This window comes from Schistocerca americana, chromosome 6 (genome assembly GCF_021461395.2).
Source record: "Schistocerca americana isolate TAMUIC-IGC-003095 chromosome 6, iqSchAmer2.1, whole genome shotgun sequence".
Lineage (NCBI taxonomy): Eukaryota > Metazoa > Arthropoda > Insecta > Orthoptera > Acrididae > Schistocerca > Schistocerca americana.
The window spans coordinates 355,279,792-355,297,443 of NC_060124.1; the positions used below are offsets into that span (position 1 = coordinate 355,279,792).

The following is a 17,652-nucleotide window of genomic DNA, read 5'->3' on the forward strand; positions in this document are numbered from 1 at the left end:
TCGACTTTTTTTTTAGTCTTGCTTCCATCATTAAGCACATCAGAACCACCTCTATGATGTCTGTACCTTTTCTAAAGCCAAACTGATCATCATGTACCAGTTCCTCAGTTTTGTTTTACACTATTTTTTGTACTATGCTCATCAGTAATTTGGATGTGTGAAACATTTAAGATGACTGTGCAGTAGTTTTCTCACTTATCTGCCCTTGTTATATCAGAGTGTGAGCATGATATTTTTCTGACTGATGGTATCTCTAAGACACAGATTCTACACGAACCAATCTGAATAATAGTTTCGTTGTCACTTCCACCAAAGATTTTAGAAATTTTAAAGGAATGTATTATCTATGCATTCCACCTTCTCTGATCACAAGTTTTCACAGCTCTGTTGATTGCACTAAGGAAAGATATGTTGTTTATCAAATATTACAGATACAGCATGCAAAACCTCTCACAAATATTGCCAATCACAGGCTATTTTCAAAGCCATTTTATTTTCAATCAAACTGCTCCATATCAATTGTCACGAACACTATGTTTTCCTTCAAGGGAATGAAAGAAGGAAATCACACTACAAAAGAAAAAAAATGGAAAGAGAATTTAAAAAAGGGTAGTGAAAATAACAAGCAATTGATCGACAAAATACAAATTTAACACAAGAAAACCAAGAATTATTGTAGCAGCAGCACTTAACTTTGCTCTCTCTCTTTTCATTTTTGTTTTTAAACTCTGAAAATTTGATTCGGTTCAATTTAATATGAATGTAACATACTCCAAAACTGTTGCATACCCGAGGATGTGGATCCTGTCCTATCATTTTTTCACGTACTCTCCAACGTAACTCAGCACGACTATCCTCTCCAGGAACTTTCTGTTGGCGCCAATATGTCTGGTACTTGTGGTAGAGGGAGACAGGATCACTGCGTGATGGCATCGAACCCCGTTGAAGTTGCCATGGTTTGATGACTGTTCATGTTGAATTTTCAAAAAAATATTACTCACAAAACAGCCTACTGCAAATTTTAGATAGTCATTTTACATTTCAAATAGGCCAAAAATAAGATGTTTGATTATAACTGTTCTCTGTTACACTGTTAGACTGACTGACAGCAAAATGAACTACAGAGTAATACTGTCACACAGCACCCAGTTTGCCAACATAGCGCGTTCTCAAGGTATCATGTAACACTACAAGAAAAGGGGTCAGGAAGAGAGAAGGTAGAAAAGAGAGGAGAGAGAAAGAGCATCAGAACATGCTCACTCTGTTCAATTTCAGCCAATATTATTATAATTAAACTATGAACACAAATACAAAGTGCTGCACAAGGTAGGTCAGCTTTTGAGGTTTAATTCTTCTCCGTGTTTATCCAGATAATTCTTAATCAGAACACAGAAATGAAGGCACCTATGGTCAGTCAGTGGCAGGTCAAATCTCAGTAAATTCTTCGTCACTGCCACAATGGCTCCACTGAATTTTGCCTTAGATGTATTCTGTCTTAATCACTCAGCAATAACTGTGAAGCAAATGTCCAAACATGCTGTACCTCTCCGACTGAGCACATGTGTGGGTGAGGCAAAGGCCTTTCCTTTATTCACATGCTTCAATAAAGAGAAGTTTTGAAGTTGAGTTTCAGCGTTTTTACATGTGTATCAACTGGGCAATGTTTCTTATATGACTGTCATGAAACACAACTGACAGCATATTGGTGGGTCAATCCATATGAAGTGGTCCAGTGATGGTTGCTTGACCATTTTTAAATATTTTAATTTTTTATATGTGATTGCCCTATATTTGAGAAGTTCAAAACAGTTTTTTAAAATAATTTATCTTGCACCTTTACTGAATGGTGGCCATTTTTATTTGTAGGCGTGCGATGATTTTTCAGTCTGGAGGCATTAGCGAAAATTTGAATATCTCTGCACTAGGTGAAGTTACAACATTGCAATTGACATGATTGTTTTTAGAAAAGTGTCCTCTACAACATTGTCTATTATACAAAATACCCAAAAAATAACCAGTCAAAATGACCTCCAAAGTTTGGTATCCAAATTTTCAAAAATCAACTTTTTAGCCCCAAAAATAACAAACAAGGCGTGATTTATGAGAGTATTTTTTTTCCTATAGCTATATATCATACACTACTAGCGTCACATAGAACAAGAACACTTACAAATGTCTCCTTAATTTTTTATGAATTTTTGAAATTTGAAAATTTTCATTTTTTGTAAATTTTGGGGTTAGTTATCTCAGATGGGACTGAATATAACCATATGATTTTTGCACAGTTTGTACACCTATATGTTAGCGACATACTGTAAAAATTTCAACATTGATATCTGACTGTGAACAAAGATATGAATTTTTGAAAATGAGGAGATAATTCACATTACTCTACAACTGATCTTATGGCTGTTGCCTATTTAAATGGTATATTGTTCCACTGTAATAAAATTTAATTGTGACATATATTTAAATAACACTATCATCCAATATTCATTTAGTTTATTTATTGTTAATAATGCAATATTAAACAATAGGAGCTTTTACTTTTGTTCTATGGTAATAAAAATGCCTGTTTACGTTTATTGTCAATAAAGAAGTAAATTATTGGAAGAAAAATCAGCATTGGCCGTATTTTGTTGTTTTATTGTCAGCAAAATCGATTTTCGGTCACTTAGTGACCATCCTCAGCGCTGTAATAAACAATTAAAATTGGTAGGCACTGGTATCAAGCTATCACCACAAGCTTAGAGCGACCACATAAACTTAAACATGTTTATGTGATCACTCTAAGCTTGTGGTTATAGCTTGATACCAGTGCCTACCAATTTTAATTGTATATTACAGCACTGAGGATGGTCACTAAGCGACCGAAAATCGATTTTGCTGACAATAAAACAACAAAATACGGCCAATGCTGATTTTGGAAAAGACTTGGAATGGTGCTTTAACCCTTTGTTTCCTGACATAAGAAAATATTTACTTTTTAACATTTTCTTTGCAGAATTTATACTATTGTGGCCTGAAATGACGGTAGGATTTTTTGTAAAATTTTATTTTATTTTTCACAACTCTTTTCTCTCCTGGTACTCAGAAGTACCGTCAGACTCCACGGACAGAATCACAACATGCGCAGAAAAATGCTCCAATTTTTGTAACTTGTACTTTATTCCACATAAATATTAAATATTTTTACATTAGAAAATTAGTTAAGAGAAATATGATATTTCTGAATTTTTTTTTTTAATTTCGCATAAATTTATTCTAGAGCAACTTCAAAATACATAGTAACTTAGCTATACATTTTTGACAGTATATACATATCACATATTTAGTGATACCTCATGAAATTGTATGAAACAGTTCTTTTTCTCATTGCAGCACAAATACACTTTACATGTACTACACTGTGAATGTGGTCTCGGCTGAATTTTATTTTTCGCACACATTTCGCATCGTCCTCTTTTACAACGGAACACTACAAAATGATTTCCTCGGTTTCCAAGACGTACATCCTTCGGAACAGAAAAGTTATCCTTCCTTCTCTTTGGGAGAGTTATTTCATCTTTACCAGAGTTTCTCTTTCTGAGATTTGGCACTTCATATTCATTCATTAGCCCTAGTGCCACAGCACGCCTGAATTCCAGCAGTGGCAGTGCCCCATGTAGATCACTGAAAATGACGTAAGCATTAACAAAAGCAATTTGTATTGCTCACCAGAAGAGACGGTGCCACCATTTCTTTGATCGCCTGTCAAGACCACAAGTTGAACGTAATCTGTCTGCATGATCCACACCACCCATGTTTTTATTGTAATCACATACAATAACTGGACATGGTATAGTCATACTAGTTCCATCTTTCTGTTTTCTTGTCACTACGCTCTGTTCAGTGCCATGGAAGTTTGACGCAAAATACACTACTTTATTTTCCTTCCATTGAAATACTGTTAGGTCTGAAGATGACTCTCTGTGATTTGATTTAGACATTTTTCTTTAGGTAAATTCCCTGGCAAACCTTTCCTGTTTGTTCTAATTGTTCCACAGGCAAATGTATTTACCGATTTCTGTGTGAGAAAAAGTGGACAGAACAACTAGTGAGAGGTAACGCATTGTTGCTACAATAAAGTGTTCGCAGAACCTGATGGTGGGTTGGTTGGTTTGGGGAAGGAGACCAGACAGCGTGGTCATCGGTCTCATCGGATTAGGGAAAGATGGGGAAGGAAGTCGGCCGTGCCCTTTCAGAGGAACCATCCCGGCATTTGCCTGGAGTGATTTAGGGAAATCACGGAAACCCTAAATCAGGACGGCCGGACGCTGGATTGAACCGTCGTCCTCCCGAATGCGAGTCCAGTGTCTGCACAACCTGACGTTACTAATAAGTCCGCCTTATATTTTCCACTTTATCTCATTCACTTGTAACGTAATGCTACAAACTATTATAAAAAAACAAAGAAGCTAAGTGCGTACAATAGAAAACTCAACGGAAGTTTCAATAAATTGCGCACAAATTCAGGCAACAGCATGGAAACAAGCACATACAATCTTCTGTTTTCACAGCAGCGCGCGAAAAACAATTTCTAGCTCGGACCGCCAGAGAGGTCTATGTATTGCACAATAACATCTATGAAACAGTAGAGCAGAGTTACTGTTACGTACGAACAGGCTCCCAGATCACGAAACTGCACCACGAGAAACTAATGAGAGTCAAAACTTACTGGTACTTTTAAGTACCGTCAGGCAACAAAGGGTTAATAATACAGATACCAACATTATTTCTAAAGAAGAAGAAAACCTACATCCTGCATTATCTGACACTGAATATTTGAGCTTAATAGAGAAAATTTTAACTTTTTCTTCTTTAGATGTCAGTGAACATTTAATTTTTAATTTAAGTTTGCTCCCTGACTCATGGTCAAGAGAAAAAAGTTAATGAATTCAACGTTTCTCATCGTTTGGTTAAACTAACCTGAAAATTAGCAAGGGCAAGGCGTGCTTCCAGTTTTAGGAAAGAAGAAAGGAGTAGGTATAAGTGATGAAACAATTAAAAAGATCTAGTAGTTTTTTGAGCGAGTTGGGTTGTTTGGGGTAGGAGACCAGACAGTGAGGTCATCAGTCTCATCGGATTAGGGAAGGGCGGGGAAGTCAGCCGTGCCCTTTCAAAGGAACCATCCCGGCATTTGCCTGGAGCGATTTAGGGAAATCTCAGTAGTTTTTTTTTTAAGATGATGAAAAAAGTAGAATGTGCCCAGGTTGCAAAGATAGCAAAAGATTGTTACAAATGGAGTTAAAGTAACAAAGCAGAAACGACTAGTGCTGTCAAATTTAAATGAACTTTATGTAGCTTCCAAAAATTCTCATCCTGAATGCAAAACTGAAAGGTCAAAATTTTGTGACCTCCACCCTAAGTGGTGTATTTTGGCTGGCTCCTCAGGGACACACTCCATAGTTTGTTTACATCATCAAACATCAAAAGTCAAACTGATGATTGCAGGTGCAAAACTCATTGATCTTAACTACAAAGAGTTACTAGATTTAATGGTCTGTGACACTAACAGTTATGACTGCATGATTAGTCTGTGTAATAAATGCCCTGATAAGAAAACAGTTATTAAATTTTTTCACGAATTTGATGAGGAAATGCCAGCCAGTATTACTTTCAAACAGTGACACTGAAAGGGCAGAAATGATGACAGTGGTTACATCTCAGGAAGAGTACTTGGAATCTTTAATTGGTCACTATTGTGTTTCTAAAATCCAAAGTAAGTTTCTGAGGGACAAAAAAGTACAACTTCATGAAACTGAATGCATAGCGCTAGCTGATTTTGCAGAAAATTTTACATTTGTGATTCAGGATGCAATACAAGGGTACCACTGGGTCAATTACCAAGCAACAGTGCATCTCCATTTATTCTCTACTTTAAAAATGAGAAAGATAAAGTTTGCAGTTCTTCAATTTGCATTGTAAGCGACTACTTTGAGCACAACACTTTGGCTGTACATGTGTTTCAAAAGTATGTAATAAATTACATAAAAGAAAATTTTCCCAAGGTTAAGAAGCTGATATACTTTTCAGATGGAAGTGGTAGTCAGTATAAGACCAAAAAGAATTTTTCAAATCTGTGCAACCACAAAGTAGACTTTGGGTTGGAGGCTGATGGCACTTTTTAGCATCTTGCCATGGTAAAAATGCCTGTGATGGAGTAGGAGGTACAACAAAACGTCAACTAAGTAAAGCCAACCTACAAAGACCAACCACAGACCAAATTCTCACAGTACAGGACATGTATGTCTTTTGCAAGGATAATATTAAAGGCATTACCTATTTTCTGATCAAGAAAGAAGAAAACTGTATAGCAATAAAAGGAACAAGGCTTTCCATAAATTCCTCGGCATTGCAGAAAACTTTGTTCGATGCTATGTAACATCAGAAACCGAAATTTATGAGGATCATTGTGTCAGTAAAATTATATCTGTCTTTAACGTTGAATGACATAGTGGCATGTGTGTATGATGGACAGTGGTGGCTTGCAGAGGCTGAAAGAATAAGTTTGGATTTTTACCACCCTGTTGGCCCAAGGACATCATTCAAGAAATCTACTAGTGACAAAGTTTGGATACCAATGAAAAATGTTTTGAGGAAACCAGCGACTGGGAGATATCACAGAAGCTGTCTGAAGAAATAAGTGTTCTTAACATTCACCATCAGGTTTAGGAACAGATGCATCTCGAAGGATGTTAATTGAAAATATTTATTTTAAACATATCAAAATAATATAAATGTTAATATCAGTGATGTTTCCACTTCTTGTATATAATTCAGTACCTTACTTCAATAATAACTGATTATATCACACCAATATCATATATGAATAGGCAACTGCCATAAGATCAGTTGTAGAGTAATGTGAATTATCTTCTCATTTTTGAAAATTCATATCTTTATTCACAGTCAGATATCAATGTTGAAATTTTTACAGTATGTTGCTACAAACTGTGCAAAAATCATATGGTTATATTCAGTCCCACCTGAGATAACCCCAAAATTTACAAAAAATAGACTCTCATAAATCACTCCTTGTTTATTTTTGGGCAAAAAAGTGGATTTTTGAAAATTTGGATACCAAACTTTGGAGGTCATTTTGACTGGTTATTTTTGAATTTAGGGTATTTTGTGTAACAGACAATGTTGTAGAGGACACTTTTCTAAAAAAATCATGCCAATTGCAATGTTGTAATTTAACCCAGTGCAGAGATATTCATATTTTTGCTAACGTCTCTAAACAAACATCATCGCACGCTTACAAACGAAAATGGCCACTATTCAGTAAAACTGAAAGGTAAATTTTTTTTAAAAAAACTGTTTTGAACGTCTCAATTATAGGGTAATCACATATAAAAAAATTAAAATATTTATGAATGGTCAAGCAACCAACTTAATTTTTATTGGACCACTTCATTTGGATTGACCCTGGTATTTCTGAAGCCATGGACAGCTATTGCTTTAATTTATAATCCTTCTAATATTCTTTAAATCATTTAGAATTTTGAATTGTATCCTGAAAATATGTTTGGCTAATTTTCCACATTCAAAAATGTTTACTTTCCTCAGTTCATTTCTAATTTCTTAAACCTCTGCTTCTCAAGTGTATTGTATGAACATGTTCAAACCAGCAATTAGATAGTTTTCTCCCATTCACCAAAACCAGATATTCACTGATCATCTAGTGTTTCCTCACAGCTACATTAAGTTGTTAGACTTTATTGTAACACACTTCTTTTCAAGTTTTTTTGATTTATTGTTATATGTTTACAATTCCCAATTTTCTTCAAAATGTTCACCTATCTTTTGCACCTTCTCCCTTAATTCAAGTCCAGATTTTCTGCTGTGCATACATACGTTGTTCTAATTTTGTTTCAATTTAGTATGAGGGCCATAAAGACATCCTCATCTTCCATGTATTTAATTTATTGGCTCCTCTGCCATACTGCATTACTTCAAGATATTTAAATGTACTGACTTTTTCTAACAATATGGAAAGACTGATTATTACTCACCATACAAAGGAGGCACTGAGTCACAGACAGGAACAATGAAAAAAAAGACTGTTAAAACATTAAAGCTTTTGGACAAGGTCCTTCTTCGATATAGAAAATACATACACATTCATACAATAGGCCCAGAAAATTAGAATACTGGAAACAGTTTCATTCACTCAATAGGCCTCCGATATGAATAATCCGAGTTTGCCCAAATTTCTGAGTGGAGCTTCAGCTTTTCTGAAAACAAAACTACCAAAATTTCGGATCTTTCCTGGGCTTTTCCAAATTCTTCCAAACCTAAGTGTTTAGAAGAAAAAAAAAAAAAGTTGCTAATAATGTAGAGCATTAATTTCTGCATCGACTGAGTACCAAAACTTTGATAGTTGATTAAATTTTCCAATAAAAAAAGCTGCACTAGAGAACGGTAATTTTTTTTTTTTTACACTTTTCAAGAAAGACTTTTTGTCACTATAAAATGTGCAGCATCTGAGTACTGGCCAATTTGAGGTAAAACCTTATAAGACAATAGTTGTAGAGCACAAAACTGTGAAATTCCAAAAAGAAATCGACTCCTACCATTGAAGTGCATAAATTTTAAAATCACATCGCATGATAAGGTCATCCCTGTACAGAATTTCATTGCACAAACAGTGCAATGAAGTACTTCAGCAAGTAAGAGCTGGCCCCATACCCTGTAATGTTTGATGAAGTAGGCATGCTGAAAGCACAAATAGTTGTGTTTTGTAAGAGTGGCGTGGGAGGCCAAATAACTTCACTAAACTCTCATTAACCCGGCCCTCAGTAATCCCTGCCCACATCTGAAATGGTGCACAATTAATTATCTTGTGTAACAGTGCTGTTAGTGAATTACAGTGTTAAACACTGCTGTAAATATTTGAAATTGTGGCATTCTCTGCATTTCAGTATCACGTCTTCTAAATGGAAACATGTTACACTGGACCTCAAGTAGAAGCTCAAAACTTTAGATAAGTTGAACCCCGGTTCTCCACAAAAAGCCATTGCTGCTGAGTACAATGTTGGACGAATTTTGCATTGTCTCTAATGTAATTACAGCTGTTATTAAAGGAGTCAACACAAAAATAATCAATCTTTGAAAACGGAAGTACCTTTCGATTTAATAAAGTATATCCCCTTTGTGCATCTTCACGTTTTTGTGGCGCAATGCATGATCAATTAAATTTCAGGTGTGCAGCAGCACTGATTCCTCTTCTGCACAGGTGGTCTCACATACAGCACTCACCAGAGATGTTGATCGGCAGTAAAGAGTTGCAGCGTATGCATGATTAGATATATGGCTACATGGTCGATCAGCACAGGGATATCAATGTATCACTGCGAGCTGTACTGTAGCCATGTCTTTTCAAGTTTATTTCAGAAAGTGCTGGATTCCACAATTTATTCAAGCTAAGCAATTTTCAACTGCTTCTTTCACAACTGAGCCCAGAAAGATTTAAGTCAATGCTAAAATTTCGATGTTTTCATACACGATAGAGTGCCCAGTGCCAAGACAGTGCCCTGACACCATCAATTTATTGTGTTGTAAGAGCCAGGTGTACATGCAGTATTTTGTGCATCTTTCATGGACTGTACGTGTTGTCTATCTGATATATGGAAGGTCACACTCACAGAGGATGTTGTAAACCACAAGCTTCCAAATCATCTGCATTCCGTATGCCCACTGTGCGCATAAGGAATGCAGAAAACACGAAAAGCTTTAAATCCATGGTTTTTCTACCATATGTGGGAAACTTATCATCAAAAAGAGAACAGACCTTCAGCAAACACAAAGTGAGAGTAATTCTTTACCCTCCATCAAAGACAGCAGCACTCTTTGATACCATTAAAGATGATTTGATGCTTCACAATCCTGGAGTTTACTAGATCCCTTATGAGTGTAGCCTTTCAAACATCAGGCAGATGACAAGTACAGTCCAGGAAAGATGCACAGAGCACAGCAGGTACACCCACCTCTTACAGCCCACTAAATCAGTGGTGCACAGCACTGTGCTGACACTAGGTACACTATCATGTATGAAAAAAAAAATCAAAATTTTAGTCTTGACTTCCACCTTTTTGGGACTCAACAGTGAAAGAAGCAATTGAAATTAGGTTGGTGGCAAATTTAATTAATAGATATAACAACTTCAGCTTGGATAAATCATGGAATCCAATACTATCTGTAATAAATTTATGAAGACGCTGCGATAGTACAGATCACTGTGGTACACAGTTCACTGTGATACATCGATATGCCAGCGTGGATCAGCCGCAATCACAGATCCAATCATGCATACGTTCCAGCCACAGATCTTATTCATGCGTATATTGCACCTCTTTGCCACCATCAATGTCCTCCGTGCCTTGTGTATATGTGACAACATTCACAGTGGCATGATCCACATGTTTAAAAGTATGGAGCAAGTGCTGGAGTGACAGTCAGCCAGTTCATTCTGAAGATGGCAGAATGACACAAAGCTGAAGTAACAGAAGAAGTAAAATGAATGCTTATTTGTTTACTGTTTGTTTTAGGACGCTAGAACAGCTAAGGTCATAAACACCTATCCATAACCTCAGATCACCAAGAAGTAAAAGAAATTAAAAGCAACTATCTGTTAAGCCCAATTGACGGGAGGAAAGTGAGTTAAGAACAAGCACTTCCACACTGAGAAAGATCAACAAAATTCGCTGTAGAGACAGCAGAGGTTCCAAACCAAATATTAAATGTCCTTCGCCATATTGCTAAGACAGGTAAAAAATAAAATACAGTCAACAGCTCACACATCATTTGCTAGAACAGCCAATAACTCAGATGGTGAACATACATAAGTACGTAAGTAGTTTTAAAAAAAGGCATTCGGCCAGGAAAAGGCAGCGAACTGTCAGACACTGACGACAATGAGCACAACAAGGAGGAGGATCATCACTTAACAAATGGCAATGGCTAAAACAATAATGCCCAATACACAACCTAGCTAAAATGATCTCATCATGGTGAGAGAGTCAAGATGAAATCGCCCAAGCTGTTGGGAGAGGTTCAATTCCCCGGAGCCTGTGGTAATGCCAAAGTGACAACACCTGCTGAAAGACAGCAACGCGGAGATCATCCAAAGGGATGGAAGAGCTAGTGGACCAAAATTGTAGGACCACGGTCTTGGCAGCAGCGTCAGCAGCCTCGTTTCCTGTCAGACTGCCGTGAAAACAATGAGGAAATGGAAGCTTTCTTTGACCCATTGCACTACGGGATGGGCTGTATACAGCACACAAGGCTCTAAAGAACACAAAGAATCACAGCATATGACATTTAAGAAGCCTGTGTTGCCAGATGTACTGGGTGGCCTGACAGAGGGCGAAGAGCTCTACTGTAAATATTGTGCAGTGTTCTGGAAGCTGGTACCGAAAATAGTCGGTGCCAATGACGAAGGAAAACCTGACACCACAGTCAGTCTTAGACCATCAGTCCTACGAAGGTACTATCACTACGTTCCGTGCGAAGGTTGAGAAACACAGTGATAGATGAAATCTGGATTAATTTCCCTAGGAACTGAATCGAGTCCAAAGTGAATAAGGGCCACCACAGAAAGCCAAGGCGGAGAAGGGTTCACATCCATAGGGAATGTGACAGGCAGCAGGAAGTTAATCTGCTGGAGCAATAGCCAAAAGTGAACTCCAGATGGACACGCCCCACACTGGCAGTCAAGGGAGTCATTGAAGAATGAGGCATAGGATGGGTGGCCAGGCACGGTGACGAACAGCATGCATATCCACTGAGGAGATTATCATGCTGGTATGACAGCAGTGGTTTGGCAGCTTCTGCATAGAGACTTGCTACTGGGCTTAGTGTACAAGGAGCCAGTGGCCATACAGATTACATGATGGTGGGTTGTATTATGATTGTGTAAGATGGACGGATTTGCAGATGCATAAACAATACACCCATAGTCCAGTTTCAAACAGACAAGAGATCAGTAAAAATGGAGGAGGGTGGTCTGATCAGCTCCCCAAGAAGTACCGCTTAAAACACGTAGGGTAGAGTGTCCAGCCATGTGAGAGACATGGGAGGACCAAAAAAGTTTCCCATCAAGCATGAGCCCCAGGAATTTCATAGTTTCAGCAAACGGAAGAGCAACAGACCCAGGACGTAAAGGAGGAGGAAGAAACCAACAGCATCGCCTCTAATTCATATAAATGGTTTTGTCAGTGGAAAAGTGAGAGCCACTGTCGATGCTCCACGAATAAAGACAATCAAGACACCACTGAAGACACCACTCAAGGACGCAAGTCCATGGAGAACTCCAACAGACTGCAAAGTTGTCGACGAAAGGAGAGTCAGATAGGTCTGATGGGAGACAGGCCATTATAGATAAATGGATATAGCAAAGAAGATGATCTCAGGACGAAGCCTTGAGGCACCTCATTCTCCTGGATAAAGGTATTCGACAAGGCCAAACCCACACGTACATTGAAAACCTGGTCTTTTAAAATTTTCTGAAAGAAACGGGCCAGGCGGCCTTGGAAGCCCCACGAGCACACAGTATACCAGTCTCCATCAGGTGTATTACGCTTTCTCCAAATCGAAAATCTCTGCTATAGTCTGATATTTCTGCAGAAAACTTTTCATGACATGAGTTGACCAAGTATGAGATGGTCAACTACAGAATGGTGTGCTCAAAATCCACATTGTTCAGTGGTTAGTAGATTGCGAGATTTGAGCCACCATACCAACCAACCATGAATCATACGTTCCATCACCTTGCAAACACAGCTAGGGAGAAAAATGGATCGGTAGCTAGAAGGAAAGTGTTTGTCCTTGCCTGGCTTAGGTATGGATATGAAAGTGGCTTCACGCCCGTGTCTGGAAACATGCTACCTGCTCCCAAATGCGACTGCATATGTCAAGGAGAAAGTACTTGTCCACAAGACCAAGGTGCTGCAACATCTGTATGTGAATATCGTCCGACCCTGGAGTGGGGGACTGGGATGAAATGGGAAAATAATCTAGCTCTCTCACAGTAAAAGAAGCATTGTAGCACTCACGATTCTGAGAGGGGAAGGGTAGTACCCAAGCCTCCACTAATTTCTGAGGGGAAAAAGTAGAGTGAGTGAGGAGCTCTAAATCTCCACAAAATAGCAATCCACGGTGTTGTAGATAGGTAAATGACAGCACCTGCTATGATCGGGCTGGATATAGGGGAAATGGACTTTGGTGCTAGGGAGCCGAAGGAGGTTGCCCTACATGACAGAAGAGGGAGTGAAACCGTTAAAAGATCTAATAAATGAAATCTAGTTAGCTTTTTTGCCATCGCGAAGAGTGCAGCGACGCTGCACACACAACTTTTTATAATGAATACAATTAGTCATCGCAGGTTGACTGTTAAAAACGCAGAGAGCACATCGAGTGAACCCCATCGCGGCATGCCTCAGTCCACCAGGGTATCGGGACACGGCACAGTAAAAATGAAATACGAGGTATGGAATTTTCTGTGGCAGTAAGGATAAGGTTCGGGAGGTACTCTAACTGGTCATAACGACTGGAGAAATGTTGTTCACCGAAGGACACCAGAGAGGAAGAAAGCGTCCAGTCAACCTTAGAAAGCTGCCAATTGGGTCTACATGAAGATGTGGTGGAAGTCAGCAAAAAGATAGCACACAGGAAATGGTCGCTCGAGTATGTGTCAGAGAGAAAAGACCGCTTGAGACAACGGGCAAGCTGGGCAGTGCACAACCAGAGGTGCAAATGGTAATAGGTGTGCATGGAGTCTGAAAGGAACATGGGTGCTCCAGTGTTGAGACACATGAGGTAGAGATGACTGAGAAGGTCAGCCAAGAGGGCACCTCTGACAGGTTCTAAAAGATCCCCAAAGGGGATGGTGTCCATTAAAGTCACCAAGCAGCAAAAAGGGGTGAGGGAGTTGATCAATAAACTGGAGGAAGTCTGCCCTGGTGACACCGAATGACAGAGGGACGTAGACATGGCAAAGAGAAAAGGCGAAGCGGGGAAGGATAATGCGGACTGCAACAGCTTGCGGCCGAGTGTTCAGTGAGATTGGTTGCCTATGAACGTTATCCCGGGTGATCAGCGTGACTCTGCCAGAGACAGAGTGTTCGCAAGGATGCAATTTTGTTTCTTGGAGGCAGAAAAAAAGTGGACACTGTTGTTCCAAGAGCAGCCGTAATTCCTCTTTGTTTGGTCTAATGCCACGAATGTTCCAATAGAGAAGAGTCATAACAGGGATTAGGGAGGATGGACCAAATGAAGAGAAGTTACCTCGGCAGCTGCCGAGTGCCAGCCTTCAAAGACTCATGGTTACAAGGCACAGAGGCTGGAAGATCCTGTTCCACAAGTTCTACAGAGGTATCATCAGCATTCTCACAGGGTTGGCCTGCAGATTGCAGGACAGAAAAATGGAGGAGTGTGCGCACCAGCGAAACGGTTGGCTGGGTGAGGGTATCACATGGTGACACCGCTAATGAGGACTCCAAGTTGGAGAAGGAGAAGACCGTTTGCCTTTGTTTGATTTCTTAGAGCCTTTGCAACTGGCAGATGAAGACTCAGATGCTTGTTAGCCAGAGAAAAGTCTTCACAGGAGCATTACTCCTGATCTTTCTTCCTGCCAGTTGTGTAGCAGTTATTTCGCCGCTGGAGGCAAAGACTTGGTGGCTTGTTGCACAGCTGGAGACGAAGGAGACAGGGATGCTGCTGTGACACTGGGTGATTTTATGACTGTGGTGCTAAATTTGAGGTCGCACATCTGCATGACCCTGTCCTTTGTGGCGAGAGCTGTAAAATGAACAATACTGTTAGTGTTTTACAATTGTAAAACACTGGGCTTTCCACTAGCTAACAACTTGTGAGCGATAAGATACTTTTTCCTTCACCCGGATCTCCTGGCTGGCCCACTCATCAGGAACACGAGACATTTTTGGGATGATGCTGCATGGCCACCATTGCAATTGATACAGTGGAGAGGAAGTGGCATGCAAGTGCCCTCGTGATCATCTCTACCACAGGTAACACATTTGGCCGTATGTCAACAGGAAATTCAAGTGTGGTTGTAACATTGATACTGGTAGCAGCGCATCGAATTTGGAATGTATGGAGCAACCATGACGACTTCATAGCACACTTTGGTCTTTGATGAAAGCACTACTCTATCAAACATGAGAAAAAGAGTTCAAGTAGGCACTTTTTGATTGCATAAACCTTTCGTATTACCCACTGGACTGCAGTGAGACACTGATCAGAGAGGTAAGTATGGATTTCTCCCTCAGTAAGAACACCGAGCAGCCTTGTGTAAATAACACTGTGCGACGAATATAGCATATCTGCCTCGGTCAGCCCATTGAGCAACCTAGTGTAAAGAACAACACAAGAAGAATTCAGAATTCTATGGGGCTCAACACAAACAGGATAGCTGTGGAGGAGTGAAACAGCAAGCAGTTGTTGGGCTTGAAAATCACATTAGCCTCCAAAATCAAAGTGTCATTACATAAATAAGAGCAGGATTTCACAGAGCCTGCAATTGCGTCAACACCTTGCTTAATAATAAACCATAGGACTGACCTCCTCCAGTATGTGATACCGCAAGGAACCAAGTTGCAGCTGGGAGAGTCTTGGATTTCGCTTCATTCCGTTTATGTTTAGTACATATAGACTGAGATGGTGATTGGCTCTTTGTGAAAAGATCCCCACGATTTCCAGCATTACCGACAGCATGCTCCTTCCAATTGATTGTCCCCCTCAGAGGGGGGCTCACCCGTCTTAGGTGATTGTTCACACCTCCTGAACTCCTGACAGAGGGAGCAATTGGCAATTTGGGAAGGTAAAAGCTCAGGCAATCACCCCTCCCTAGACCTAGCCTGTACAAAGTATGTACATGGGAACCCTACCTGTTAACTCGGGGCTAGGAATTACACATTACGCAGGCACCTTTTACATATCAAGACACATGGGCTGGCCTTTATGAGTGCACAAGGGGGAAGGAGTAACAGAGGACACTCAAACGCTGAAGGGGAGGGAGGATAGAAGATGGAGAATGATGAAAGGAAAAATGAAAAAACAGTGGAAGGGCTGTTCAGGTGTCAGGCTACTGAAACTTCAGAATACATTCCCAAAAAAATACCAGACATGTTCCCCAAGGGTACTGAAAAAGAATAACCAGAGGATAGACCTGCAGCACAGAAAGCGAAAAGGTGCTACAAAGGCTGGGGCCCCGTGGTAGCCAAGCACAAGCTCACCAAAGAGTGGTGAGCCCCTCTGGGTGTGGAATTTATGTGGCTCCACAATCATAATTTAATGGAGTATATCCCTTACATTTTTTAAATAAATTTCAGACACACACAATAATCTTGCTTGTCTGCTAATCCAGCACCCACATGTGCAAGGAATGACAAGATAAGCGAGAGTCTAGTGTATTTTCTTCCATAATTACATCCACAATTAGTATGGCAAAAAGGCTATAATTGTGTTTGATGGTTACCCTAATGTATTAAGTGATAGGAGCATGAAATCAGCTGAGCAGTTGCACAGAGCCACCAAAACAACAGCATCAACTGTCATGTTTAATGAAACAACATCAGTAACCATGGCAAAAGATTTGTTTCTGTCAAATGAACAAAATAAACAGGACTCACTTTCTTGTTGCTAACACAACTGGAAAGTGATCAATACTAAATAAGGAGCTAAGGATACTGATACTCTACTGCTTCAGCCCCATTTTCACCCAACATTTTTTTATTGAATCCAGAAAAGGACAGACAAGGCAACATAGTCTACAGCCCCTAAATTTGTCTAAATATCAAAAATAATGTTCTGTTCCTATATGCTGTGTCATGACTTCCTCATTTTTGGGCAAAGGAAAACAAACTCTTCAATGTATTTAAGACAAAAAAAAAAAAAGCCCTACAGAAAGAAACAGGGACATTCAGCAATTCCAATGCTACTCTTTTATGAGATTTGTCAGAAGTTCATAGTGGTCAATGTACTCTGAAGATGAAACAAAGCCATTAAAAGTGCTTCACTATCAAATCTTTAAAAACTTGTCTCAAAGGCATCAGTCACCCTCACCTCTTTGTCTTCTATAGAAGCAGCTGCTTGACAGCATCCCCTGACGACATATTTGCAGGTGCAAGCTTAGAAAAATAACCCACTAGATCCATTGCAATGGGGCTGGAAGGCTTCAAAATTTGGCCTATTGCCAGTTCCCAGTACTACAAATGTTGCACCTGTGGAACTGTTTAACATCATTTACTGCACACACAACACAGGGTGCCGTCAAAGTTGTCCCTGCAGGACAAACAGCATTAAGTGTACCAGCGTTTGCAAACCATCCAAAAACCAACCATGCACCAATGTTCCAACTGACATCCCTATTATTGACACTGATGGTTGTGACACTGATAATGACATTTTGGAAGAAGGGACAAGAGGTCCCATCTAGGACATGAATACAGAAGAAATTTAAGAATTAATGTTACTTGGACCCTCATCTTCCAAGTATGCAAAGAAGTAATACCATAAAATAAAGAAAAACAAATTGTACATAGAGTAAAAGATTGTTTAGCTAAGTTAAAATAATTTTTTAAAAGTATT

General features: G+C 39.4%; 1 protein-coding gene across 3 annotated transcripts in view; it reads right to left on the reverse strand.

The window, feature by feature from the left end:
• Positions 1–17,652, reverse strand: part of LOC124619566 — a 68,501-nt gene that overhangs the window by 18,042 nt on the left and 32,807 nt on the right. For 2 of the 3 annotated variants that reach the window (XM_047146054.1, XM_047146055.1), the window contains exon 4: positions 790–965. The exons of the other annotated variant lie outside the window; for it this stretch is intronic. In XM_047146054.1, the coding sequence (XP_047002010.1) occupies positions 790–965 (176 nt within the window). The remainder of the gene's footprint in view (positions 1–789; positions 966–17,652) is intronic. 3 annotated transcript variants of the gene reach the window in all.